Consider the following 27,099-nt stretch of genomic DNA (forward strand, 5'->3'; position numbering starts at 1 on the left):
CCTGGACATTCAGTGCCCAGACTCTCTTTAATCTTTTGTAAACTTCTCACTCCTGTTAAGGAAATGTTAACAAAGCAAGGCAGTGGTGGTGCACGCCTTTAATCCTAACACTTAGGAGACATAGGTAGGCATATCTCTGAGAGTTTAAGGCCAGCTTGGTCTACAGAGTGAATTCTAGGACAGCCAGAGCTACACAGAGAATATCTCCCTCCCTCTCCCTCTTTCCTATAAAAGAAGAAGGGAAAGGAGGAGACATCTATATTTGGGAAACCACACTAACATAGCCGTAGAATATTCAAAAATTTGTGTGATAAATAACAACCTGGCAGGCTACACTTTTCAAAAACTGAAACATATATTTTACATACTCAATATGCAGAGCATGTGTAGAATGTGTGCACATGTGTTCATATCTATACTCCAAAACTAAAGAAAGTATCCACATTTGCTAAAAAGAAGAACTCAAGAACCACATGACCTTACTGAGAACAGTCACATGGTCAGGAGACTTGTAGGATAACAGTACCACAGTCTATACCATTTATTTTATGTGTCTGAGTGCTTTGCTGTATTATGTATGTACATACCTGGTGCCTGCAGAGGTCAGAAAAAGAATACTTGGATCCCCTGAAACTAGAGTTACAAATGGTTGTGAACCACCATGTAGGTGCTAGATAAAAAAACCCAAGTCCTCTGCAAAAGCAAAAAGTGTTCTGCTATGAGTCCAGCCCCTGCCCCCTTGTTAAATTTTACACCATCTAACTGAAATGCGTACACTGAAGGTGGCAGGAGGGAATGGAAGGAGAGGAGAAGAGGAAACTGGTTGGTATAAAAAGAAATGAAAAAAGAAATTATCCACTATCAATGTGTAGGAATCATTCTGAGGTTTTATCCCTAATAGCACTTCTACTAGAAATTGGGTCCTTCTGTGACAGGTGCATATAGATTTAAGATTCTAACACACTGTGGATTTTACCTTTATTAAGTGTGAAGTGTTCCTCATTTTCTCTTCTGACTAGTTTTGTCTTGAAGATTTCTTTGTCAGATTTAGAATAGCATTTCATACTTTTTCCCTAGTTTAATTTTTTCAAGTTCCCCTTTTCATCCTGATGTACTAATTATGATTTTTTGTGAGGTATGTTTCTTAGGCAAAAAAAATCTGATCTGTTATCCTGTTTTCTAATATGTATAGCCTGTATTTCTATTGGAAAGTTGGTTCCATTAATATTAAGAATTATGAATGGTATGTGTTAATTGCTACCATATTGTTGCCTTGTGTTTTATTGTATCATTTTTATTTTAATGTTCTGGAATTATTTATTCTTTCTGCATTCTTCAGTATGCTTAATGTTATCTTTGGATCTCCTTTAGTATCCTCTATAATGGTCATAAATTTTTAAATCTGTTTTTAAGGTTTGTGTTTTATTTTATTTTTATGTTATGTGCATTGGCATTTAGCCTGCATTCATGTCTATGTGAGGGTGTTCGATCTCCAGGAACTGTGTTTATTTACAGGTGTGAGTATCCATGTGGGTGCTGGGAATTGAACTTGTGTCCTCTGGAAGAGCAGCTGGTGCTCCTAACTGCTGAGCCATCTCTGCAGTCCCTTAAATCTGTTTTATTAATCATGGAAAGTTTTCCTATATCCCTGGATTACTATTGTTAATTTGCCAGGTATGATATTCCAAGACAACATCTGTGGTTTTTAATAACTTGTAGAGCATTAGTCTAATTTCTTACAGTTTTCAATGATCTCCACTGAAAAAATAAGACAGGTGCTCTCCTTTTTCTGCCTGGAACCATGGAGGCTCTTCTGGAGAAGAAAAAGCAGGTTCCTGTTGTGCCAGAAACCCCTAGGAAAAATTGAAGGAATTTTCCAGAGTTGAAGGTAAAGAGCTTTCAAGAAAAGTTTTCACTGAAGACACTGCGAAAGGCATGGAAGAAGTTTATCTATGAAAAGGCAAAGCATTACCACAAAGAATACAGGCAGATGTGCCAGAGGGAGATTCACAAGTCTAGGATGGCAAGGAAAGCTAGAAACGTCTATGTGCTGGCAGAAACTGAAATGGCATTTGTCATCTGAATCCAAGGTATCAATGGTGCAAACCAAAGGTCCACAAGGTGTTGCAACTGCTCCGCCTTGGTCAGATCTTCAATGGCACCTTTGTTAAAATCAACAAGGCTTCAGTTACCATGCTGCGGATTGTGCAGTCATACATTGCATGGGGTTACCCCAATCTGAAATCAGTAAACCAGCTCAACTACAAGCGCGGTTATGGCAAAATCAATAAGAAAAACATTGTCTTGACAGACAATTCCTTGATTGTTCTATCTCTTGGTAAATACGGCATCATCTGCAGGGAGAATCTAATTCATTAGATCTATACAGTTGGGAAACGCTTCAAGGAAGAGAATAACTTCCTGTGGCATTTCAAATTATCTTCTCTACGAGGTGAAATGAAGAAAAAGACAAGTTGTTTGGCAGAAGGTGGCAATGATGGCAACAGGGAAGACTAGATAAACAGGCTTATTAGACGGATGAAATAATATGCTGCCCAAATGTTTTTTGTAATATGGTCAGTTAATAAACAGTCACAGCTAGACAAAAGAGAGAGAGGAGAGAGAGAGAGAGAGAGAGAGAGAGAGAGAGAGAGAGCTGCCTTTTTAATGTAGTTCACTTTTTCTTCCTTGCAGCCTTCAATATCTTTATTTATTCTGTACACTTGTTTTTTTAATACAATAAAAAATACAATTCTGCAATGCCTCTTAGACCATGATAGGCATCTCTTTCCATACATCAGAAAAAGTTTTCTTCTATGATATTGTTGAAAATATTTTCTGGGCCATTGAGTGACCAGGATCTCTTGTTTCTCTATGCCTGTACCTCACAGGATTAGTATTTTTATACTTTTCCAAAGTTGCTATATGTTCTACTTATGAGCAGGGTGGGATCTTATATTTCTTTTTACTGAGTAATCTAGCTCTTCTCCTTTACTTTCAAGACCTGATACTCTGTCTTCCATTTGATCTGATCAATTAGTGAAGCTTTTCTATAAAATTTTCACTTTAATTTCTGAGATTTTCATTTGAGTTTTATTTCATTTTTGCTTTTTCATAGAGTCTATCTCTTTATTAAATTATATTTCATGTCTTGTATTTTTATTATTCAATTGTGTTTTCAGTCTTCACTCTGGCATTTATTAATATTCTAAGTTCTTTCATTGTATTTATTATTGCTATTTTGAAACCATTGTTTTTTAGTGACATGTAAGTTGCTTTTCTCAAGGAATGTTACTATGAGAGTACTGATTTTTTTAACAATAACCTGTTGTCTATATTATATATATTTTTGCAATAGCATCTGGAGTTATGTCCTTAATAATGTTTTTTTTTGGTATGGGAATCTTGTCTGACTTTTGTTTATGGAGAATTTCCTTTGTTGATCTCCATTATTTGTTACCCTAACTTGGAAAGCTGTAGATCAGCTGAAGGAGACTTAGGGTTTAGTCTTGGTGTAATTTCGTCTTGATGTTCCGATGGGATAGTGTAATTAATTTTTGCTCAACTAAGTCTAGGTGGGGTTTCTAAGACCAGGAACAAACCTTCTTTAGAACTAGAAGATCCCCACAGCTAATATTGAGTGTAATAAGAAAAATAAAAAACCCAGAGACAGGTTTTAGGGTTCAAACTTCAAGCTGAAGATCAGAGAATCAAAGCAGATGGCCACTAGTTCTAACCTCTACCTCTGGGTGAAAGGGCTTGCCTGTCCTCAGTGTGGCTGAATACCGAATGCCCTGTTCCCATATACTTCTTTAGAGCTGGGATAAAGGTGTGGGATCCCAAGTGAGATGTTCGTCTTTTAGACTGGATCCGTTTCGTGTAGCTCAGTGTGACCTTGAACTGACAGAGATCCATCTGCCGTATTCTGAGTCCTGGGATTAAAGGTATGTGCCACCAATGTCTGGCTCTATGGCTGCTAGTAGGACTGCTAGGATTAAAGTTGTGTATCACCACTGCCTGCCTGGAGATCATGGCTTGTGGCTAGTTTTGCCTTCTGAATGCTCAGGCAAACTTTATAAATCATAAATAATATATCACTACACTTGAGGAGTTTGAGGGAGGGTCTTGGGACTTGTTATACAGCACAGTCCATGGAGTCAGCTCTGTAAGTCTAATATCCTTACCTAGAGACGGCTGACTAGAATGTGGGCCACAGGATTTTTGGAGTTGTCAACAGGAGCCTAGAATTCTTTTCTCTAACAGAGGGAAGACGGTCGGGTTGGATCGAGTCAGTGATGAGTCTAAGGTTCCTACCTGTAGAAGTGGCTGGGGTGAGTAGCAATGGAATTAGTGTAGCTGGCAGCATGAGTCTAAGGTTCCTACTTGGAGATCATGGGAAGAGGGCATGCTATAGGGATGAGTGGAGTCTGTGGTAAAAATCTGGGGTCGCTACCTGGAAAGAAGACTTGGCGCAGGACACGTGGTGCTCAGGAAGGATGGGGTGGTGAGGTTTGTAGTAAGAGTATAAGCTCTCTGCCTCCAAAGTCTAGGATTCTTAACACAAGTGTGTTTTTAAAGTGTCTTTACTTATTTATTTACTAATTCTGTTACTATAAAAAGTTGTTGAAACACTGTATTGGAATATGGTGTTACAAGTAACCACAATCTGTGTTCCCTGGCCATAATCATTCATATTTGATGCTCAAATAAATTGTATGATAGTGCATTTGAAGGGAGAATAACTTTTTACATTAATACTTGGTACTTCTAAAACTGTGTCTTTTTATTCATCCATGACCTTTCTCACTTCCACATGCATTCTCTAAGATTCCACTATCAGCCTTAAGCTTTTGTTCTTTTTCAAGTGGCACTACTTGCATATTTGATCATTTTATTGAGTATTAATATACACTCTGAGGAAGCATGTAAACCTTTTGTCTTTGTTTTGTTAATTATTTGTTCATTTGATTTTGGTGCTTGGAATTGGACCCAGGACTGCATTCTTGCTAAGCACATACCCTGCCATTGAGCTGCAACCCAGCCCCTATTTATTTTATTTCCATATAAATCTCTAATGAGATTTGGTCCTGCATGTAGTCACCCAAGTGTGCATTGCCCAGTTCTAAGAGATTGATCCTCATTACCGATCCATAGATTTGTAACTCCATTGCAGTTACCTAACAGATGCTGGTAAAGCAACGGCATCACCTTAAAAATCAGTAAGTTGCAAGTATATTACAATTCATTACAGTTCACACAAAAACTCCATCATGTCCCTTACGATCCGCCCTGGTAACTCAAGAGCACAAAGCAAGTTCATGACTTCCTAAGAGATAAACTCAATTTTCTTTACTTACAGCATCTTGTCATTCAACACGCCAAAAACTAACCTAAACTTTTGAAACAAACAACTGTGTCCTTCTGACTGTCAATATCCATATTTATTCATGCCATTCACCTAGATTCAATATCTTAGCCCAGCTTCATCCTCCCTCCCATCTGCTCTACACAGTGAATTATAAGCACTGAGCCTCTGAACATGTATAAGTGACTTCATATTGTTGACACAATTCCACCAGGTGGACAAAGGCAGCTTAAAACAGCTTCTGGAACTGATTAGCCTCCCTAAGTGACAGGGCACTTTTACTTCTGTTACAGAAATCTATTTTAAAACAACGTGTTCAAATTCTACAAAAATCTAATACTCTATCCTTCAAATTTTTAATATTTCTGAAATTACAGCAATGGATCTAGGGGTTCCTTTTTCTTCCTTCTCCCAGAATTAAGTTTTAGCTGACATACAGTGCTCTCCTGGGTATGACTAAAGTTTGTGATTCTCTCCCTCCTCTGTGTGCATATAATACAGGGCTTATTGACAACACTAATTCATTTGCATGAATTAATCACCTTATAACTGGGATACATTTATTGAGGTCTTCTGAGGAACTCAACTCTCTCTGTTAGCTACTCCTCTTTCCCCTAGAGAAGTGTTTTGAGGACAGAGGGCAATTAATGAGAGAGGAGCTATAATGAACCACTAGAGGCATCATATGTCTTACCTGAGATATTGGTGTGAACCAGAAAAACACAAGAGATTAATTTAAAAAGTTATGCTTTCCTTGGAGTTGTTCATCTTAACAGACAATCTCTGTGGAGCTGCAATTTATCAAAAGTAACCAACTCTTGGTTTACAGCTTCCCAAAACTTTATGTCACTGAGTGTCAGTGACCTGGGAGAGCAGAGGCAAACGCATGTCTTCTATCCCTATTCCTTTGTGCCTAGCTTCCTTTATTATTAAGAAAGAACACAGTGTGCACAGGAAACTGTTAGTCTAGTGATTGCTGTGTGCATAGCTAGTCTGTTCAGTGCAGAATCTCTTTGTTTCCACCTGAAGTGCTCTCTTAGGCTCAATCAGAAATGCAGCTGCAGTTCGAAACGTGTGAGGGCTTTGGAACTGGAAGGCATCATGCAGTTGACCTGTAGCAAGTCATCCATTTCTTAGGAGAGAGAGCAGGTGCTGGAGATACACAGCTTGTCTAAAGTCATAAGGTCGTTAATGTGTTCTATCGCTAGAACTTCAGTCTCCTAGCTTGGTGTTCTTCCAGGAAAACATATAAGTGCCTGCCACCTCAAGATAGGTCTGAAGAGAAAAATGTTAAGCATAGATTGCATTTAGTAAAAATCGTGATTTCCCAAATAATTTGTTAAATGTTTATAATCCTTTGACCTGTGTTCTCAGTTTTTTTCTAAAGCAGATTTCAGATTTTGGGTAATTTTCTGCATCTTTCGGTTAGCTATATATTTTCCACATCATTTTGATCAACACATCTTTAATATTAAAATTCGAAAAACAAACTGATATATTCACTGATATGTAGTAGAGTACCATCCAGTCATAAAAAGGAATAAACAATTGATAAAATAAATGAGTATATTTAAACTTTTTATTTATTCTTCTCTCATAGTATTACATCCCGACGGCAGTCCCCCACCTCCTCTTCTTTTAGTCCCTCGCCAGATCCTTCTCCCACAGATCCACTTCCACCTCTGCTTCCCTTAAGAAAATGGCAGGCCTCCTAGGGACATCAACCAATCATGGCATATCACATTGCAATAAGACTAGGCACATCATCCCGTGTTAAGGCTGGGCAAAGTAACTCAGGATGAGGAAAAGGGTCCCAAAAGCTGCCAAAAGAGTCAGACACATCCAACACTCCCGCTATTAGTTGTCCCATAAGAACACCAGCTACACCATCATAACATATACAAAGGGTCTAGGTCAGACCCATGCAGGTTCCCTGATTGTCAATTAAGTATCTATGAGCCATGGTTGTGGGCCATTTTCTTCTAATGTTCCTGACTCCTCTGACTCCTGCAATCCTTCCTCTCCCTTTTCTGCAGGATTTCCCAAGATCTGTCTAATGTTTGGTTGTGGGTCTCTACATCTGTTTCCATTAGTTGTTGGATGAAGCCTCTTGGATAACAATTATGCCATTGTCTGGTCTAGAAGTACAGCGGAATATCATTAGGAATCATGGACTTTTGGGTCTGCAGAAGCTACAATCACCCAGGAGCTGCCCACCCAACGCAGACCTGAATTAGTCATGGATACAGATGGTGTCCCCTAGCCGGGCAATCAGGTACCATTGTACCAAGTCCTGCCCAAGGTCTCTAGGTCCAGGCATGGGAGAGAGGAAAGGCGACAGCTCCACCATCCCTTATGGCTGAAGCAGACAGTGTTGGACAAAGTTTCACCTGTGACGCCAACAAGAGCCCCAACGCTGGGCCGTTGGACGCCATTGTGGTTGAGAGAGTCCAGGGTGGGGAGGTAGAAGACAGGGAGAGGAAGAAAGGTCTATGGATTGGGGAAAGAGGTGGATACAGAGCGGTGAGGTTGGTGAGGAACAGGCTGATGCGGATGGCCAGCTGCCTACCCATGTCCGGCGAGGTGTCTGGTCCTAGGCTATGACCAAGGTCCAAGTCTTGGTCTGGGACCCTGAAGTAGCTAAGGGGGCTGGGGGCTGTGGTCTCAGGCCATGTTGCTGTCGATGGTCATGATGCAAATCTGGGTGTCCTGCATAGCCACCTTGGGTCATGGTGACAACCTGGCCCAGGCTGCTGCTGAGGACCATGTCTAGGTCCATGATGCTGCCATCGCCTGGGGCTGTGTTTGTATCCCTGGCCCAGGTGGATGCCTGAGATTTGAGCAGCAACTTATGACTATGCTGGTGTCTGAAGGCTGCTCCGCTGCCAGCGCCAGACCAATGTAGGTGGTCCGGGCTATCAATGAGGTCAATGTAGGTGGTCAGGGCTATCAATGAGGTCAATGTAGGTGGTCAGGGCTATCAATAAGGTCAATGTACGTGGTCGGGGCTATCAATCAGGTCAATGTAGGTGGTCCGGGCTATCAATCAGGTCAATGTAGGTGGTCAGGGCTATCAATGAGGTCAATGTAGGCGGTCAGGGCTATCAATCAGGTCAATGTAGGTGGTCAGGGCTATCAATGAGGTCAATGTACGTGGTCGGAGCTATCAATCAGGTCAATGTAGGTGGTCAGGGCTATCAATCAGGCCAATGTAGGCGGTCAGGGCTATCAATCAGGTCAATGTACGTGGTCGGAGCTATCAATCAGGTCAATGTAGGTGGTCCGGGCTATCAATGAGACCAATGTAGGTGGTCAGGGCTATCAATGAGGTCAATGTACGTGGTCAGGGCTATCAATCAGGTCAATGTAGGCAGTCAGGGCTATCAATCAGGTCAATGTAGGTGGTCAGGGCTATCAATCAGGTCAATGTAGGCAGTCAGGGCTATCAATCAGGTCAATGTAGGCGGTCAGGGCTATCAATCAGGTCAATGTAGGTGGTCAGGGCTATCAATCAGGTCAATGTAGGCGGTCAGGGCTATCAATAAGGTCAATGTAGGTGGTCAGGGCTATCAATCAGGTCAATGTAGGCGGTCAGGGCTATCAATCAGGTCAATGTAGGTGGTCAGGGCTATCAATAAGGTCAATGTACGTGGTCAGGGCTATCAATAAGGTCATGGTATTGTCCAGACCAGGGTTGTGGCTCAGGGCCCAGTCTTGCCGCAGGTAGAATCTGTGTTGATGTCTGTGACTCCTGGGACCATTGAAAACCAAGCCAGTGCCAAAGGTCTAGGATGCCATCAGGGGCCGTTCTGGTGTCTGAGGTTCACCCTGCTTTAGGGGCCATGCTGGTCCGAATGGCCTGTGCAGCCACCTGGGATGATGGTGGCATCTGTGCCCGCTGCTGCCTAGGCCATGTCTTGTTCCAAGGCCCTACTGAGGCCAGGGTCTGGGGTCTTGACTGTGGCTTCTGTTACCACCAAGGGCTCTGCAGATGTCTGGTCAGTCAACTGAGGCCATGTTGACACCCTGGGGCCCATACTAATCTGAGGGGCTTGGGCTGGGGCTGATGGCCATGGTGGCATCTGGGCCTGAACCAACGTAGGGGAATGTGTTTGGGTCCGTGGTCTCACTGAAGCTGAGGTCTGTGGTGATTTCCATGGCCTGTGCTATCATGGGAGTCATTGAAACCATGTTGTACTGCACCAGCCCCGCCCTTCACTAGCCCTGGGATGGCTGGTCCTGGCCTTCGCTGGATGTTGCAGAAGGCAAGCTGGCCCTGGCCCTATTGGGAGAGCTCGGCCCCCATCCCTACACTCAGGAAGGACAATCCCATCACCTCACTGTTGGGGAAGTCCTGTGCATATGTCAATAAAGCACTGCTGGCCAATAGGAATCTAGATAGGTGGGGCTAGGAGTCCAGGAGGATTGTGGGAAGGAGAAACACAGGAGAGTTCGAGATGTAATGCCAAGGGGTAGGAATCCCGGAACGATTCCCCGGTAAGAGACATACTTAGATGAACAATTATGGGGTAATTACTTAAGCAGAGCTAGCCAGTAAGAGACAAGCAAGGCCAACAGCTTCATAATTAATACAGCGTCTTGTGTGTTTTTTTGGGGACTACAATGCGGCAGAGCCCAGGCAGCTGGCGGGGGATAAACCAACGTGGCTAGCAAAGAAAAAGCTTCTCTTAACACCTCACCATAGTGCATCTCACCTGGAAACCCTGCCAGAGCTGACCCCGTGGTCAGGGGTGCAGGTGAGCAAACCCTGAGGGCAGAAGAGCAGGAAAGCTGACCCTGTCACCCCTCGTATGCCATATGGCGGCATGGATGAGGGAACGGTGTCTCTCCATCCCTTTACTATGTGAAATGAGTGAGAGAACCGACAGATGAGAGAGCCGGCCCTGGGGTCAGGAGAGCGGGAGGGCGAGCCCTGAGCCTCACAGGCCGCAGCGTCTCTGATTAGCTTCTGGGCTGCACTCTAGAGCTGGTCCTGCTGTTGGGGATGCAGATGACCCAGCCCTGTGGACATGAGAGCCTTGAGGAGCCATGCATGAGGAAAAGATGCCCTTCCCCTCTGCCACTTGCTACCTGTGGCAGGCAAGAGCGTTTGCCCTGGGGCCATGAAAGCCACAGTGCTGGTCGTGCCCTGGACCAGCCTTACAGGAGAGCAGGCCCTGACTAGGAAGCACAGCAGAGCTGACCCTGTTGTCAGGGGTGCAGATGAGCCCGTCCTGAGGTTGTGACAGCAGGAAAACTGACCCTCCCCCATATTCCCTACAGCTATTGAAAAGAGGACACTGCACCCTGCCTGGGCAAAACGATAGAACTGGCCCCAACTATAGGAGTATGGGGAACCTAGGCCCAGGACTCAGGCTAACATCAACTCTGTTAAGAGAAGCTTTTTCCTTGAGAGACCCGTTCCGCCAACCTGGTTCTAGAGCCGCATCAGTCTCAAATAACACACAAGACGCTGTATTAATTATGAAGCTGTTGGCCTTGCTTGTTTCTTACTGGCTAGCTCTGACTTAAGTAATTACCCCATAATTGTTAATCTTAGTATTTCTCTTACCGGAGAATAGTTCCGGGCTTCCTACCCTATGGTGTTACATCTCGACTCCCTGTGTTTCTCCTTCCCAGAATCCTCCTGGACTCCTAGCCCCACCCATCTAGATTCCTATTGGCCAGACGTGCTTTATTGACAAATGCACAGGACTTCCCCAACACAACCCTATCATCCACCCTAACAATCTGTGAACTATTGAAGCATGTGAATGGGAGGAACCTACAGATGCAGAGCAGCAGGGTCTCCATGACACCAGGGGAGCCCCAGCGAGAGTCCATTACTGATGGCGTAGCAGAAACCAGAGGCCTTGAGCCAGATCTATGACTGGTGGTAATGAGCACTTACAAGTAAAGATGAACAGACTAAATAAATTGGGTGTCTCCATGGGCCGTACTACAGATTCCATGGTAAGTCTCTTCTTTTTGGTTTTGGTTTTGTTGTTGTTTTTTTGTTTTGTTTTTCTTTTAGTTTTGTTTGTTTGGGGGCAGGAAGGTTGCTTTCTCATCTGACGTTTTAGACCACCAACCTGCAAATAATGACATACAGACTTATTAATTATGAAAGCCTGGCCTTAGCTTTGGCTTTTTCCCAACTAACCCATATAACTCAAATTAGCCTACTTCTATTAATCTGTTCTTCTTCACGGCTGTGTTCCCTCTCCTCTGTGCTGTGTGGCTAACTGGTTATATCTCCACCTCTCTTCTTCCTAGAGTCCTCCTTTTCCCTGGAAGTCCCTCCCATTCTATCCTGCCTAGCAATTGGCAATTTTACTATTTATTAAAGCAATCAGACATACCTTAGGCAGAGATACATCTTTAGAGTGAAAACAAATACTCTGCCACAGAGAATTGATACAAGGAGACGAAGGTTAGAACTGTGAATTGTGGAAATTGTATCCTTTAGTTGACGGCTAATAATTAATTATAAGTGAACACATACTATGTTTGCTTTTCTTGGCCTGGCTTAATTTATTTTAGTTCCATCAATTTGCCTACAAATTTCACTGTCATTGTTTTTAATAGCTAAGTAATGTTGTACAACCTACAACATTTTCCTTATCCATTCTTTGGCTCGGGGTCATCTAGATTGATTCCAGTTTCTGGATATTATGAATAAAGTTGAGTAAGTGTCGTGTCTTTGTGATAGGATGGAGTTTCCTTTAGGTATATGACCAAGAGTTGCATAGCTGGGTCTTGAGGTAGACTGATTCCCAGTTTTCTGAGAAACTGCTATACTGATTTCCAAAATGACTATATAAGTTTGTACTCAATCCAGCAATAGACAAGTGTTTCCCTTGCTATATAAATCCTCTGCAGCATGAACCATCATCTATATTTTTCATCTTAGCCATTCCAACAGGTATAAGGTGGAATCTCAAAGTCATTGATTTCCATTTCCTTGAAGAATAAGGATGCTGAACATTTATGTGTTTCTCATCCATTTGGGATTCCTCTGGTGAGAATTCTCTGTTTTGATCCATACCCCATTTTTTAATTAGATTCTTGGTTTGTTGATGCCAAGTTTCTTGAGTCCTTATTTTTTTGTAAATTAGCTCTCTGTCAAATGTGGAGTAGGTGAAAATGTTTTCCCAATCTGTGACTTCCACTTTGATCTATTAACAGTGTCCTTTGCTTTTCAGTTTCATGAGGCCTTATTTTTTGCCAGTGCTGTTGATGTTCTGTATAAGAAATTGTCTCCTGTGCCAATGAATTCAAGCCTATACCTCACTTTCTCTTCTATCAGGTTCAGTATATCAGGTTTTATATTGAGATCTTCATCCACTTGGACTTGAATTTTGTGCAGGATGATAGATATATAGAACTATTTTCATTATTCTATAAACTGAAATCCAGTCATGCCAGCACCATTTGTTGAAGATGCTTTCTTTTCTCCGTTGTATATTTCTGGCTTCTTCATCAAAAGTCACATTTCGAGAGGTGTGTGGACATGCATCTGGGTCTTTGATTAGGTTCCACTGATCAACATGTCTGTTTTCATACCAATACCATGTGGTTTTTATTACAGCTCTGAAGTAGAGCTTCAAATCAGGAATGGTCATACCTCTGGAAGGTAGTTTATTTTACAGAAATTTTTTAGCTAAACTTGGTTTTGTTTGTTTCATTTTCCATATGATGTTCAGTATTGTTCTTTCAATTTCCATAAAGAATTGCGTTGGTTCAAAAATGAAAAAAAAAGCCAGGATAGTCAAAACAATCCTGTACAATAAAGGATCATCCAGGGGCATCGCCATCCCCGACTTCAAGCTCTACTGTAGAACTACAGTAATGAAAACAGCTTCGTATCGACATAAAAACAGATGGTGTACCAATGGAATCGAATCAAAGACCCTGATAGCAACCCACTCACCTATGAGCACCTAAGTTTTGACAAAGAAACTAAAAATATAAAATGGGAAAAATAAGACATATTCAACAAATGGTAATGGTACAACTGACTGTCAATATGTGTAAGAATGCAAATAGATCTATATCTATCACCATGCTCAAAACTCAAGTCCAAATGATTCAAAGACCTCAATATAAATCCATCCATGCTAAACCTTATAGAAGAGAAACTGGGAAATACACTTAAACACATAGGCACAAGAGCTCCTGAAGTACAATCAAAGTGAGGAAGGGTCAATAATATGAACAAAGGCGTCAAGACCATGATGGGAAAATACAGAATCAGATGACCTGAGCTGGTGGAAGGTCACTCACCCCAGTCTGACGAACAGGGAACCTGCGTAAGACTAAACTAGATTCCATTAATATGGGTGATAATGGTGCAACTGGGGCAATATATGAGGCCCCTGGCAGTGGGTCCAAGAGCTAACACTTAACGCACAGACGGACTTAGTGGAGCCCATTCTACATGGAGAGATACCTTGCTCAGCCTAGCACAGAGGCATAGAGGGTAAAGAGGTGCCTTGGTCCTGCATCAACAAAATGATGGGACAGATTTAGACTTCCTAGGGAAGACATCACCTTCCTTGAGGAGCCGATGGGAGGGGGAAAGTGAGGGGAGGGGAAGGAGAGAAGAGGATGGGAACTGGGATTGGAATGCAAATTAATCCATTAAAAAAAGAGCAAAATGAATTGTGTTGGAACTATCATGGGTACTGTGTTGAGTCTATAGATTGCCTTTGGTAAAATGGTGTTTTTTACTATTTTAATCCTACCAATTCATGAGCCTGGGAGATCTTTTCAACTTCTGATATCTTCTTTAGTTTCTTTCTTCAAAGACTTGAAGCTGTTACCATACAAGTCTTTCATTTGCTTGGTTACAGTTACACTAAAATATTTTATATTATTGTGTAGGATGTTATCTCCCTGGCTTCTTTCTCAGTCCCATTACTGTTTGTATTTTGGAGGGTTATTGGATTTTATTTTGTTTTGAGTTTATTTTGCAGTCAGCCACTTCACTGAAGGTAGAAATTTGGGGATAAATTATGTAAACCATTACATCATCTGCAAATATCAATATTTCGACTTCTCCCTTCCAATTTGTATCCCTGTACTCTCCTTTTTGTTTTATTATTGCTCTAGCTAGAACTTCAAGTACTCTATCGAATAGGTATGGAGAACGTGGACAGTCTTGTTCCTAATATTAGTGGAATTACTTTGAGTTTCTCTCCATTTAATTTGAAATTGGCTGTTGGATTGCTGAATATAGCTTTTATTTTGTTTACATATGTTCCTTGTATCCCTGATCTCTCCAAGACATTTATTATAATGAAGTGTTGGAATTTTCAGAGGCGTTTTCAGCATCTAATGAAATAATTATGTCTTTTCTGCATTTCAGATTGTTTATATGGAGGATTCAATGAAAGATTTTCATACATTGAACCATCTCTACATCCCTGGGATGAAGCCTACTTGACCATGGTGGATGAAGTTTTTAACATGTTCTTGGATTCAGTTTGTGAGTATTTCACTGAGTATTGTTGCATCTATGTTAATGACTAAAATGATCTGTAATTCTTTCTTTGTCGAAACTCATGTGCTTTGGGTATCAAGGTGATTGTGGCTTCATAAAATGAATTTAGCAAGGTTACTTCTATTCTGTTTTGTGGAATAATTTGAAGAGTATTGGCATTAACTCTTTGAAAGTTTGAAAGACTTCTGTGATAAAACCATCTGTCCCTGAGCTTTTTCAGTTGGCAGAGTTTTAATGACTTCTATTTCCTTGGGGGTCATAGGTCTATTACATTGTTTATCTTATCTTGACTTAACTTACATAACTGTTACTTATCAGGAAGTTGTCCATTTCTTTTAGATTTTCCAATTTTGTGGATTACAGGTTTTTAAATTATGACCTAACTGTTCTTTGGATTTCCCTGTTATGAGCCCCTTTTGTTTCTAATTTTGTTAATTCAAATATTCTGTCTTTTTGTTAGTTTGGTTAAGAGTTTATTCATAGTATTGGTTTTCTCAAAGATCCGACTTTGTTTCATTATTTGTATTTCCCTTTGTTTCTATTTCTATCCTTTTTGTTTGCTTTAGGTAACCAACCAAACAAACTTTTGATACATTTTAAACTATGTGAGCTTCCATATTAGATATAGGATCTCCATCCTCTGAGCCTGTATCCATAAACACAGTCTGATTCACTTTTATGCTCCTTCCATCATTGTCCTACACCCTTAAACTCCATCTATTGGGATCTGATGACCTCTTGTGGCCTGCAGATGGACAGACAGACACAGCACCATATACATACATCTTTTAAAATTATTTTTTTAATTAGGAAAATAAAGATGGGATTCAAGTTATTAGTCACATTGGGGTCCGTCTACACATCTTCACCACAAGTTACAGGATTCCTTTCTTTAACAATTAATGCCCTTCCATTAACTGCTGGCATCCTCTGAGAACTTGAATTTTCTCTGTGATTTGGTCAATCTTATAACTCAGTTTTATTTTCTGAATTTTGGGTTCTGTGACTGGGGGAGGGAAGCTTTTCTTCAAGGTCACCTTAGAAAACCTTGCGCTAATCATACGCATCTGGAGCGAGTCAATGTATCCCTGAGTCCATGGTTTTCCTCTACCGTATTCTGAGATGCTAGACCTGAGTGTTTTTTATCACAGAGCTCATCCTTTTCCTTTGTCAATTCATCCAGAGACGCTAGGAACAAGAAACCATCATCATCGTTCTCCTTATTTTTCCACAAAACGCCAAAAGGTTTCCATAGAGAGTCACCAAATCCCTGTTTCTCATAATAGGCGAATCAGGATGTTCAAACCGTTTTGGCAATTTTGCTAAATTAACTGAAACGCGGTGTGTTTTAATCCATTCCATATGTAGTCAAGTTGAAAACCAAAAAACATCCCTCATGCGTAGCCTGATAATTTTATATTTCAAGAAGAATTTTTTAGAAATGACTACTATGGGGTGATAATAACCTGCAAGGGAATAACTTCCACCACGATCTGAGGATCGATTGCGACTACAAGTGAGGAGGGCGGGGGGCCGAGGCACTGGCAGTTAAATGGCCAGGGAGGAAGGGAAGTTAGGGAATCGGGGTTGACGTGGAAGCTCAGATTGTTTCTAACTGAAATAAAATTTATTAAAATAAAGCATGGGAAAGAGGGCGTGGTGAGTAGCTTAGCTAGCAACTGCTGGTGCCGCCGGGGCGGTGGTGGCGCACACGCCTTGAATGCCGGCAGGTGGATCTCTGTGAGTTCGATGCCAGCCTGGTCTACAGAGTGAGTTCCGGGACAGCCTCCAAGACAATACAGAGAAACCCAGTCTCGAAAAACCAGAAAAATAAAATAAAATAAATCAATAAAATCAATAAGATAAAATCAATAAATAAAATAAATAAAATAAATAAACAAAATAAAATCAATAAAATAAAATCAATAAATAAAATAAATAAAATAAAATAAATTGAAATAAAATAAATAAAATAAAATGAAATAAAATCAATAAAATAAAATCAATAAAATAAAATCAATAAATAAAATAAAATAAATAAAATAAATAAAATAAAATAAATAACCAAAATAAAATCAATAAAATAAAATCAATAAAATAAAATCAATAAATAAAATAAAATAAATAAAAAATAAAATAAATAAAATAAATAAAATGAAATAAATTGAAATAAAATAATAAAATAAAATAAATAAAATAGATCAAATGAAATAAAATAAATAAAATAAAATAAAATAAATTGAAATAAAATAAAATGAATAAAATCAAATAAACAAATAAAATAAAATAAAATTGCTGGTGCCATAGCGCTGAAGTCCTGGAGCTTCGGGAAGAAGATGCAAAGGTCTTAGCGCCGTCGCGGTCTCCCTTGGGCTCCTCCCGCCACGCCCGGTGACCGCTTTCACCCTGGGTGACTTTGCAATCGCTGGGCTCCGCCGTGCGCGGGATGCGGGGAAAACTCTCCCCGGGTGCTGCGAGGACCTAGAACGGGCTCGGTGTCAGGGAGAAACGATGCGTTTCTCACGGTTGGGAGAGGAAAAAAACACCGCGGAAGCGAGGACGACAAAGAGAAGGGAAAATAAAACCGGTTTTTATTCCGTTTGCACCCTTGGGAGCTTTAAAGGAGGCGCGGTGGGGCGGAACCTTAGTGCGGACAGTTCGGTTCCCGCGGGGAAGCAGCGAGGGTGACGGACGGGCGGCCCGGAGGATGCTGGGAAATGTAGTCCGCGCCTGGGACCGGGCCTCCAGGAGGATTCTGAGAAAGGTAGTCCGTTCTCGGCCAATAGGGAGGGACGGGGCGGCCCGGAGGATTCTGGGAAATGTAGTCCAGGCTTGGAATGCGGCTTCCAGGGGGGTTCTGGGAAATGTGGTCCGTTCTCGGCCAATAAGGAAGCAATGGGGGATGGACGGGGCGGCCTGGAGGCTTCTGGGAAATGTAGTCCAAGCTTGGAATGCGGTTTCCAGGGGGATTCTGGGAAATGTAGTCCGTTCTCAGCCAATAGGGAAGCAATGGGGGACGGAAAGGGGCGCCCTGGAGGATTCTGGGAAATGTAGTCCATGTGTTTACCGGGTGTTTTCTCTGATTCCGGGCGTGGCCTGAGGGCGGACCCCGCACACTCCGTCAATCACGCACAGGAAGTGACCCCGCCCTCGATGGAAACACAACAGGAAGTGAACTCTGAGTTTTTATTGACGAGGGGCGGGGCTCAGCGCTTGAGTGACGGGCGACGGGGCGTGGCCCGAGGGCGGGGCGGTCACTGTGGCGGGGGCGCGGTCGCTTCCGGGAAGATGGCCGCCAGCTCCCTGCAGAAGCGGCGCAGGGGGAATCCCACGGCGGCCAGGGCGTCGCCCTCCACGCGCTCCGCGAACGCCGCGGCCCCGCCCTGCAGCCCGTAGGCGCCGGCCTTGTCCCTGGGTGGGCGGGGCGGGGGCGGGGTCGAATCAGGGGGCGGGGCCTTCGCCGTCGGCAGCCCCCCGCGCCCTCGGTGCCCCGCCCCCCGCGCTCACAGCGGCTCCCCGGTCGCCACGTAGTCGCGCAGCTGCGCCTCGGACAGCGGGAGGAAGGTGACGCGCGCCTCCTCGTGGAACAGCGTCACTTCCGCATCCACTTCCGGGTGCACTTCCCGGTTTACTTCCGCGTCCGGGTTTACTTCCGCTTCCGCTTCCGGGTTCGCTTCCGCTTCCGGTCTCTCCGTTCCCGGGTTCCCCGCCCCCGTCGGGCGCACGACGGCCACGCCCGTGATGACGCTGTGCTGGCGGCCGCTCAGACTGAGCGGGGTCGAGGGTCAGGGTCCCGGAGCCCCGCCCTGCCCCTCCCTCCGGGCCCCGCCCCTCCCTGCCCGGGCCCCGCCCACCTGCGCAGCATCCGCAGGGCGTCAGCCGCGTCCCGGGGCTTCTCCAGGATCTGCGCGTCCAGGGCCTGCGGGGGGCGGGGCCGGGAGTGGGCGGGGCTGAGGGTGGGCGGGGCAGTGAGTGGGCCGGGGCGGGGTTTAGGGACCAGGGGGCGGGGCCTACGTCAATTTCCATTTGGCGGGCGGGTTTTGGTGGCGTGGTCACGATGTGAGCCTGGCTTCGAGGGGCGGGGCCTCGCTCACCACCACGGTATCGGCGCCGATGACGACTTCCGGGGGCCGTGGGTCCTAAAAGAGCAGGGGGCGTGGTCGTTAGCCGCGGGGCGGGGTCAGCGGCGCCCTGGGCGGGGCTTCCGGTGTGGGCGGGGCCTCACCGCACGCAGCCGCGCCGCCACCTCCAGCGCCTTCCGGCGCGCGGTCTCCACGGCGTAGGCGGGCGGGGCCGGAAACGACGCCTTCGCAAGGTCCTCCCGGAAGTGGGCGGGGACGACGTCGAAGCGCACGCCCTGGGCGGCGGGGGGGGGGCGGAGCCGTCAATCACGCGCCGGTCCCGCCCCTGGAAACCGCTCCGGGGCCTCCGGCTGTCAATCACGAGCCGGACCCGCCCCCCGGAAGCCGCTCCGGGGACTCCGGCTGTCAATCAGGCGCCGGCCCCGCCCCTCGAAACCGCTCTGGGGCCTCCGGCTGTCAATCAGGCGCCGCCCCCGCCCCCCGGAAGCCGCCCCCACCGCCCAGGCCCCGCCCCCCGTGCGTCACCGCGCGCAGCAGGATGTCCCGCCTCCGCGGGGAGCCGCTAGCCAGCACCACGCGCTTTCCCCGCAGCAGCCGCAGCGGCGCCAGGGCTTCCGCTTCCGGGAACGGCGGCCACGCCCACGCCGGCGACTTCATCGGCTGCGGCGGGGGAAAAAGAAAATCAGACGAGGAAGTCCCGCCCCCGGCCCGTCAATCTCGGTTATAACGGGAAGTCCCGCCCCCAGCCTGTCAATCTCGGCCCCGGTGCCCTCTATGAATGGGAAATCCCGCCCCCGCCCGTCAATCTCAGTTATAACGGGAAATCCCACCCCCGACCCGTCAATCTCAGTTATGACAGGAAGTCCCTCCCGCGGCCTGTCAATCTCTGCTCCGGTGCCCTGTATGAACGGGATATCCCGCCCCCGCCCATCAATCTTTGCCCTGCTGCCCTGGGTTTAATGGGAAGTCCCGCCCCCCGCCCGTCAATCTCGGCCCCGGTGCCCTGTATAAACCGGAAACCCGCCACCAGCCTGTCAATCTACCTCGGGTTTCCCTGTGTCACCGGAAGTCCCGTCTGCAGGGCGCCGTCTGGTCTCGGTCTGGGTCCCTCGTTGCCGTCTGAGAGAGGGACGGGCCCGAGCTCGTGTGTCCCGGGGACCGGAAGCGGAAGCCGGACAGGGACAGCGCACTCGCCGGATGCATCCGCGAGTCAGACGCGGGCGCTGCAAAGACACTGGAAGCCGACCGGAAGCGCTAGGGCCTGGCAAACTGAAGCCAACCGGAAGCAGGGCAGACGGAGATTCAGCCGCGGACCGGAAGTCTTTGGTCCTGGCAATCTGAAGCTAGCAGGAAGTGGGGCACGCTGAGCTTCGGAAGGGTAACGGAATTGACGCGACCTGGCAATCCGAAGACAACAGGAAATCTGGCAGCGTTAGGCGCAGACGCAGACCGGAAGTAGCTACTCCTGGCGACACGAAGCCAAGCGGAAGCCGGGCGTAGGCGCCGTGCGTTCGTTCGTCCCGGTCTGGAAGCGTTAGAACGGAGGTCTCAATTCCTGGCAGCCGAAGCCAACCGGAAGGCGTGCGGACGAATTCTTGTCAGTAGTCGCCGTGCGTTCGCTCGTCCCGATCTGGAAGCGATAGACCGGAAGTCTCTACTCCTGGCAGCCGAAGCCGACCGGAAGCCGGGCGGCCCGCGCAACCCAAGCGAAATTTCTCGCGCGATCGCGGGATCCCGCCCTGATCTAACCGGAAGCGCCCCACCGGAAGTTTCATCTACTGGCGGGACGAAGCCAGGCGGAAGCCGGGCAGTGTGACCCGCGTCCCGCGCCGCGGCATTCGGCAGACAGGAAGCGGAAGCGCGTCTCCGGGCGGGGCGTCCGTCGGTCTCTGGCGTCTGAGCCGCGAACGCTCCGAGCTTTGATCCCGGGCGGCGGCGGCGGAGCCCGCGGAGGTGAGAGGAGGAGACCCCGTGCGGGGGCTCCGGGAGGCGGGGCCTGAGCGGAGACTGACGGCCCGGGGGCGGAGTCTGGGGGAGACTGACGGCCGGGGGCGGAGTCTTAGGGCCGGGGGCGGAGTCTGAGGGAGACTGACGGCCGGGGACGGAGTCTGAGAGAGACTGACGGCCGGGGGCGGAGTCTGAGGGAGACTGACGGCCGGGGGCGGAGTCTTAGGGCCGGGGGCGGAGTCTGAGGGAGACTGACGGCCGGGGGCGGAGTCTGAGGGCCAGGGGCGGAGTCTGAGGGAGACTGACGGCCGGGGGCGGAGTCTGAGGGAGACTGACGGCCGGGGGCGGAGTCTGAGGGAGACTGACGGCCGGGGGCGGAGTCTGAGGGAGACTGACGGCCGGGGGCGGAGTCTGAGGGAGACTGACGGCCGGGGGCGGAGTCTGATGGCCAGGGGCGGAGTCTGAGATAGACTGAAGGCGAGGGGCGGAGTCTGAGGGCCAGGGGCGGAGTCTGAGGGAGACTGATGGCCGGGGGCGGAGTCTGAGGGAGACTGACGGCTGTGGGCGGGTCTTCCACTCTTTGTAACTGGAAGTGGGAAGAGGAAAAGGAAGTGAGACAGGAAGTGACTCACAGCGGGACAGGAAGTTAGAGGAAGAGAGCAGGAAACGGGACAGTTAGTGGGGACGACAGAATCTCAGGGACAGGAAGTGTACACCTCAGAGTCTCAGAACAGGAAGTGGGGACTCCAGAGTCTCAGAACAGGAAGTGGGGACCGAAGAGTCTCGGGACAGGAAGTGGGGAACCGGAAGTGGTGACCCTAGATTATCAGGATGAAGTGAGGAACAGGAAGTTGGGACACCAGAGTCTCAGAACAGGAAGTGGGGACCCCAGAGTCTCAAAACAGGAAGTGGGGACCGAAGAGTCTCGGGACAGGAAGTGGGGAACAGGAAGTGAGGACCCCAGAGTCTCAGGAACAGAAATTGGGGACCCAGAGTCTCAGAACAGGAAGTGGGGACCCCAGAGTCTCAGGGACAAGAAGTAGGGACCCCAGAGTCTCAGGGACAGGAAGTTGGGACCCTGGGAACAGGAAGTGGGGACCCCAGAGTCTCAGAACAGGAAGTGGGGACCGAAGAGTCTTGGGACAGGAAGTGGGGAACAGGAAGTGGTGACCCTAGATTATCAGGAGAGGAAGTGGGGAACAGCAAGTGGGGACCCCAGAGTCTCAGAACAGGAAGTGGGGACCGCAGAGTCTCGGGACAGGAAGTGGGGAACAGGAAGTGGTGACCCTAGATTATCAGGAGAGGAAGTGGGGAACAGGAAGTGGGGACCCCAGAGTCTCAGAACAGGAAGTGGGGACCGCAGAGTCTCGGGACAGGAAGTGGGGAACAGGAAGTGGGGACTCCAGAGTCTCAGGTCATGAAGTGGGGACCCCGGAAACAGGAAGCGCGACCCAGCTGACGCCTCCCCTCCCCCCGCAGCCCTACGCGGACCCCGCCCAGCGCCATGTCAGGTGGGGCGACGATCGTGCACGACCCGTCGGGGGCGGTGGCGCTGTGCCCCGCCCTGGGGCTGTACCTGAAGCCGATCACCAAGGTGGCGATCAGCGTGGCGCTGCCCCCGCTGCGGCAGCCGGGCAAGTCCATCTCCAACTGGGAGGTCATGGAGCGCCTCAAGGCCATGGTGGCCGCGCCCGCCACGCCGCCCGACGCCGGGGACACGCCCACGGGCCCCGCCAGCGCCGCCGCCGCCGCGCCGGCAACGCCGGGGCCACGCCCGCCGCAGCTGTCGTCGCTGCGCATCGCCAAGAGCACGCTCGAGTTCATCCGCTTCGAGGCGGAGGTGGAGAACCGCGCCCTGGTCCGCCCCTTCCTCGCCCGCCTGGACGGCAAGACCATCAAGCTCAGCGGCTTCGCCGACGCCCTGCGCGTCCGCGCCGCCGAGTTCCGCCCCGACTTCCCCTCCCGCCACGACTGGGACGCCTTCTTCCGCGACGCCCCCGACATGGACGAGGCCCTGCCCGGCGAGCGCCCCGACACCATCCACCTCGAGGGGCTGCCCTGCCGCTGGTTCGCGCCCCGCGGCGGGGAGGCCGCCGCTTCCGGGTCCGCTTCCGGGTCCGCTTCCGGGTCCACTTCCGCTTCCGGGTCCGCTTCCGGGTTGGCGGCGTCAGAGCGGCCCAGCGAGGCGCTGCTGCGCCAGGCCTTCCGGGCGTTCGGCGACATCCGCCAGGTGGACATCCCCATGCTGGACCCGTACCGCGGGGAGGCGTCGGGCGGCGTCGGGGGCGGCGCCCGGGGGCGTGGCCGGCGGCGTGGGCGGAGGGGCGGGGCCCGGGGGCGCGTCCGGGGCGGGGCGCAGCTTCCACACGTTCAGCTTCGGGGGCCACCTGCACTTCGAGGCCTTCGTGCAGTACCGCGAGTACGCGGGGTTCGCCCGCGCCATGGCCGCCCTGCGCGGCACCAAGCTCATGTTCAAGGGCGAGGACGGCAAGGCGGTGGCCTGCAACATCAAGGTGGGCGGGGCCCCCGGGGGCGAGGGGTGGGGCTCCAGGGTGTGGGCGGAGCAGGCAGGCTGGGCGTGGTCGGCGGTGGGCGCGGTCTCGTTGGGCGGGGTTGGAAATGATAGCGTGGGCGGGGCTTCTGGGGTGGGCGGGGCTACCAGAGCCGGGTGGGTGCGGTTGATAACCTCGATCTGGGCGGGGCTTTGAGGGGGCGGGGATTCCTGGATGGGCGTGGTCGCTGGTGGGAGGGGCCTGTGGAAATGTGAGTGTGGGCGGGGCCTCCTGGAAGTACTGGGTGGGCTATAGTGGGGTGGGTGGGGCTTCCAGGGTGGGCGGGGCCTCTTGAGTGGGCGTGTTCCGCGGTGGGCGGGGTCTCCACGCATGAGGCTGGGCGTAGACCTTTATTTCCTGGCGGGAGGGGCGTTTCCGGCGTGTGGGCGGGGCTTCTTGGTAGGTGGGCGGGGTCTCCATGCATGCAGAGGGCGGGGATTTACCATTACATAGTGGGTGTGGCCTCTGGGAAAGCCAGGCGGGGCCAGCATGGACGCAGTGGGCGTGGCAAACTCATGTTGGGCGGATCCAGCCACATCGGGATGGGCGGGGCTTCCGGGAAGTGGGCGTGGCCCCCGAAATCCACTAGGGCGTGGCTTCCCGGGAGCCTTGGGGACCTCCCGGGTGGGCGTGGTCGCGCTGAGATGGGTGGAGCCGCGCTGGGGTGGGCGTGGCCTCTCTCCGAGGCCCCTAACGACCCCGCCCCGGCTCCGCCCAGGTCTCCTTCGACGCCACCAAGCACCTGAGCGACGCCTCCGTGCGGCGGCGGCAGCTGGAGCGGCAGAAGCTGCGGGAGCTCGAGGCCCAGCGCGAGGAGCAGAAGCGGCGCGAGCGGGAGGCGGAGGAGCGGCGCCGGGCGGAGGAGCGGTGGGCGGGGCCGCGGGGCGGGCCGGAAACGGGGTCTCCCTGCCGAAACCCGCGACCAGGGCGTTGGTTGTGGCTACTTCCGGTCTGGGGAGTGTCATATGGACGCGGAGTACCCGGGACGTGGCTGGGCGGGGCCGGAAACGGGGACTTCCTGCCTTAAACAGCATCCACAGGGATGGTTGTGGCCACTTCCGGTCTGGGGCGTGGCCACTTCCGGTCCGTGGAGGGTCATATAGGGCCTGGGTACCCGGGGTGTGGCTGGGCGCGGCCGGAAGTGAGGATTCCCTGCCGAAAAACCCCGTCTGAGGGGCTGGAATGGCCACTTCCGGTCTGGGGCGTGGCCATTTCCGGTCTGGGGCGTGTCCACCCGTGACCCCGGCCACGCCCCCCGCAGGGAAAGGCGCGAGGCGGAGCAGCGGGAGCGGGAGCGGCGCCGGGGGGGGGAGAAGCTGCGCCGCCGGGAGCTGCGCCGGGAGCGGAGGCGGCGGCGGCGGCGCCGGGCGGAGGAGGCCGAGACGGAAGTGAAACCGGAAGCGGAAGCGAAACCGGAAACGGAAGTGAAACCGGAAGTGGAGGCGGGGCTGCGGGTCCGGGTGCGGGCGGAGGAGCGGAAGCTGCTGCTGGCCCAGCGCAACCTGCAGAGCCTGCGGCTGGTGGCCGCCCTGCTGGGGCGGGCGGAGGTGAGGGCGGGGCCGGGCGGGGCAGGGGGCGGGGCCGGGCGGGAAGGAACGACTGATAGAATGAATGCCTGGGGTGTGTCTCCGCCCATTTCCACTCAACCCCGCCCCTTTCCCATCCACCATCCAATCACCATCCTCCATTACATCCCTGTCCCCGCCCCTATCCTGTAACCCCGCCCTGTAAGCCCCTAACCCTGCCCCGTACCCCGTAGACACGCCCCTTGTGGCCTGACTCCGCCCCTGTCATCTCTATCCCCGCCCACTGTGAATCACCTCATTTCCACCTCTGGCCCCGCCCCCTGACTGAAGTCTCCGCCCTTCCCTCTCGCTGGCCCCGCCCACAGTCGCCCCTGACTCCTCCCAGGACACCCTATGATTATTCTCATAGCTCCGCCCCCGTAGCTGTAGCCCCGACCCATCCTCTAACCCCGCCTCCCTCGTCCCGACCCCGCCCCTCACACCACCGGCCCCCGCCCCCTGCCTGTAGCCCCGCCCCGCGCGCGTCCTGACGTCTCACGCTGCCCGCAGCCCCGCCCCTGCTGACTCTGGCTCCTCCCCACCTGTCTTTCCCCGCCCCCCGGGTGTCCTGATGAGTCCTGCAGCCTGTAGCCCCGCCCCCTTCTGCGCTAGCCCCGCCCCTGCTGACTCTGGCTCCTCCCCGTCACATTCCCCGCTCCCCGCGTGTCCTGACGTCTCCCGCTCACGTAGCCCCGCCCCCGCTCACGCGGATCTTCTCCCTCTCTCCCTGACCCCGCCCCTCGTGCTCTAACGTCTGCCGCTGCCAGCAGCCCCGCCCCTGCCGCCGCAGCTCCGCCCCCGCTGACTCTGGCTCCTCCCCATCTGTCTTTCCCCGCCCTCGCGAGCCTCCTTATGTCTCCCGCTGCCCGTGGCCAGGCCCCCTCCCACGGCAGCCCCGCCCCCGCTGACGTGGCTCCTCCCCCTCTCCCTGACTCCGCCCCGCGGTCTCTAACGTCTCCCGCTGCCCGCAGCCCCGCCCCCTGCCGCCGCAGCCCCGCCCGCGCTGACTTGGCTCCTCCCCCCAGGCGGCGCGCCTGCGCGATGGGCGGCGGCGGCGCGCGCAGCAGGAGGCGGAGCTACGCCGCGTGGAGGAGGAGCAGCGCCGGGCGCTGGGGCTGCAGCGTCGCGAGCGGGAGCTGAGGCGGCGGCTGCTGGGGCTGCTGCTGGCGCGGGGCCCCGCCCCTTCCGGCGACGCCCCGACCTCTCCTTCCGGCGTCTCCGCGCCCACTTCCGGCCCGCGCGACCTCCTAGGCCCCGTGCTGGAGGTGCTGCAGCGCGTTTCGGCCCGCGGCCCCGCCCCTCTCGGCCCCGAGGCCCCGCCCCCTGCTGCCATGGAGACGCCGACGCCGCCGAAACCGGAAGAGGAGGTGCGTCAGAGCCGGAAGCGCCTGGCGCGGGCCGGAAGCGGCGGCGAGGACGACGTCGTCGGGGACGCGCGCGAGGGACGGGGCCGCCGCGGGGAGGGGCGCGAGCAGCGCAGGCGCAGCCGGCACCGCAGGGGCGGGGACCACGGCCGCTCGCGCTCGCCCCGGAAGCGGTGACGCGGAGGGTGGGGGCGTGGTCACTGCCGGGCGCGGGGAGGAGGCTCCGCCCCTTGGATGTCAATAAAGAGACCGGCTTCCGATTTTCCCTGTGACGTCATTCTCGGGGGCGGGACTTCCCACATATCTTCTGTCAGTGTAGTGTGTGCTGAGGGCGGGACTTCCTCCCCGTCTCCGTCAGTCTCCCGTGTTCTCAAAGAGAGGGCGGGACTTCCTCTCCGTCCATGTCAGTCTCTCTTGTCCTTAGGGCGGGACTTCCTCCCCGGTCCATCCGTCTTCTGTTCATGAGGGCGGGACTTCCTCCCGCGTCTTGTCAGTCTCCCGTGGTATGAGGGCAGGACTTCCTCCCCGACCTTGTCAGTCGCCCGGGTCCTGAGGGCGGGACTTCCTCCCTGTCCCTGTCAGTCTCCCCATGTCTTGAGAAGTGGGCGGGACTTCCTCCCGCCTCTTGTCTGTCTCCCATGTTTTGAGGGCGGGACTTCCCCCCCTTTGACGTCAGTCACTGTCCCCGCCCCTCAGGCTCCGCCCCAGGCCCCGCCCGC

General features: G+C 51.1%; 2 protein-coding genes and 1 pseudogene across 4 annotated transcripts; 2 read left to right on the forward strand and 1 right to left on the reverse strand.

The window, feature by feature from the left end:
• Nucleotides 1-1,801: 1,801 nt before the first annotated feature.
• On the forward strand, nt 1,802-2,547 carry LOC121136421 (annotated as a pseudogene).
• Nucleotides 2,548-18,042: 15,495 nt separating this feature from the next.
• Nucleotides 18,043-20,133, reverse strand: LOC101838835 (probable bifunctional dTTP/UTP pyrophosphatase/methyltransferase protein). 2 transcript variants are annotated; one of them, XM_005087878.4, is made up of 7 exons: nt 19,996-20,133; nt 19,478-19,612; nt 19,096-19,227; nt 18,965-19,009; nt 18,725-18,789; nt 18,378-18,638; nt 18,043-18,281 (listed from the first exon to the last, which is right to left on the reverse strand). In XM_005087878.4, exons 2-7 carry the CDS (start codon nt 19,607-19,609, stop codon nt 18,125-18,127), a joined length of 792 nt encoding a protein of 263 aa, XP_005087935.2. In that variant the 5' UTR covers nt 19,610-19,612; nt 19,996-20,133; the 3' UTR covers nt 18,043-18,124. The 2 variants fall into 2 exon arrangements, with proteins under 2 accessions (XP_005087935.2, XP_040592752.1); XM_040736818.1 differs by lacking the exon at nt 19,096-19,227.
• A 633-nt stretch (nt 20,134-20,766) lies between these two features.
• Nucleotides 20,767-26,672, forward strand: Akap17a (A-kinase anchoring protein 17A). 2 transcript variants are annotated; one of them, XM_040736817.1, is made up of 6 exons: nt 20,767-20,905; nt 22,379-23,197; nt 23,274-23,412; nt 24,170-24,318; nt 24,713-24,998; nt 26,042-26,640. In XM_040736817.1, exons 2-6 carry the CDS (start codon nt 22,404-22,406, stop codon nt 26,555-26,557), a joined length of 1,884 nt encoding a protein of 627 aa, XP_040592751.1. In that variant the 5' UTR covers nt 20,767-20,905; nt 22,379-22,403; the 3' UTR covers nt 26,558-26,640. The 2 variants fall into 2 exon arrangements, with proteins under 2 accessions (XP_040592751.1, XP_012982027.2); XM_013126573.3 differs by having other exon boundaries at nt 22,379-23,412; nt 26,042-26,672.
• The last annotated feature ends 427 nt before the right edge of the window (nt 26,673-27,099 follow it).

The sequence above is a fragment of the Mesocricetus auratus genome, unplaced genomic scaffold (assembly GCF_017639785.1).
Source record: "Mesocricetus auratus isolate SY011 unplaced genomic scaffold, BCM_Maur_2.0 Super-Scaffold_100106, whole genome shotgun sequence".
Taxonomy (NCBI): domain Eukaryota; kingdom Metazoa; phylum Chordata; class Mammalia; order Rodentia; family Cricetidae; genus Mesocricetus; species Mesocricetus auratus.

Coding starts and splice junctions, on each gene's coding strand:
- LOC101838835 (XM_005087878.4), bottom strand. CDS start 19,609: ATGAAGTCGCCGGCGTGGGCGTGGCCGCCGTTCCCGGAAGCGGAAGCC. Junction 19,010..19,095: donor TGGCGGCGCGGCTGCGTGCG/GTGAGGCCCCGC, acceptor CTGCTCTTTTAG/GACCCACGGCCCCCGGAAGT. Junction 18,639..18,724: donor GCCCTGCGGATGCTGCGCAG/GTGGGCGGGGCC, acceptor GACCCCGCTCAG/TCTGAGCGGCCGCCAGCACA.
- Akap17a (XM_013126573.3), top strand. CDS start 22,404: ATGTCAGGTGGGGCGACGATCGTGCACGACCCGTCGGGGGCGGTGGCG. Junction 24,319..24,712: donor CGGCGCCGGGCGGAGGAGCG/GTGGGCGGGGCC, acceptor CGCCCCCCGCAG/GGAAAGGCGCGAGGCGGAGC. Junction 24,999..26,041: donor CCCTGCTGGGGCGGGCGGAG/GTGAGGGCGGGG, acceptor TCCTCCCCCCAG/GCGGCGCGCCTGCGCGATGG.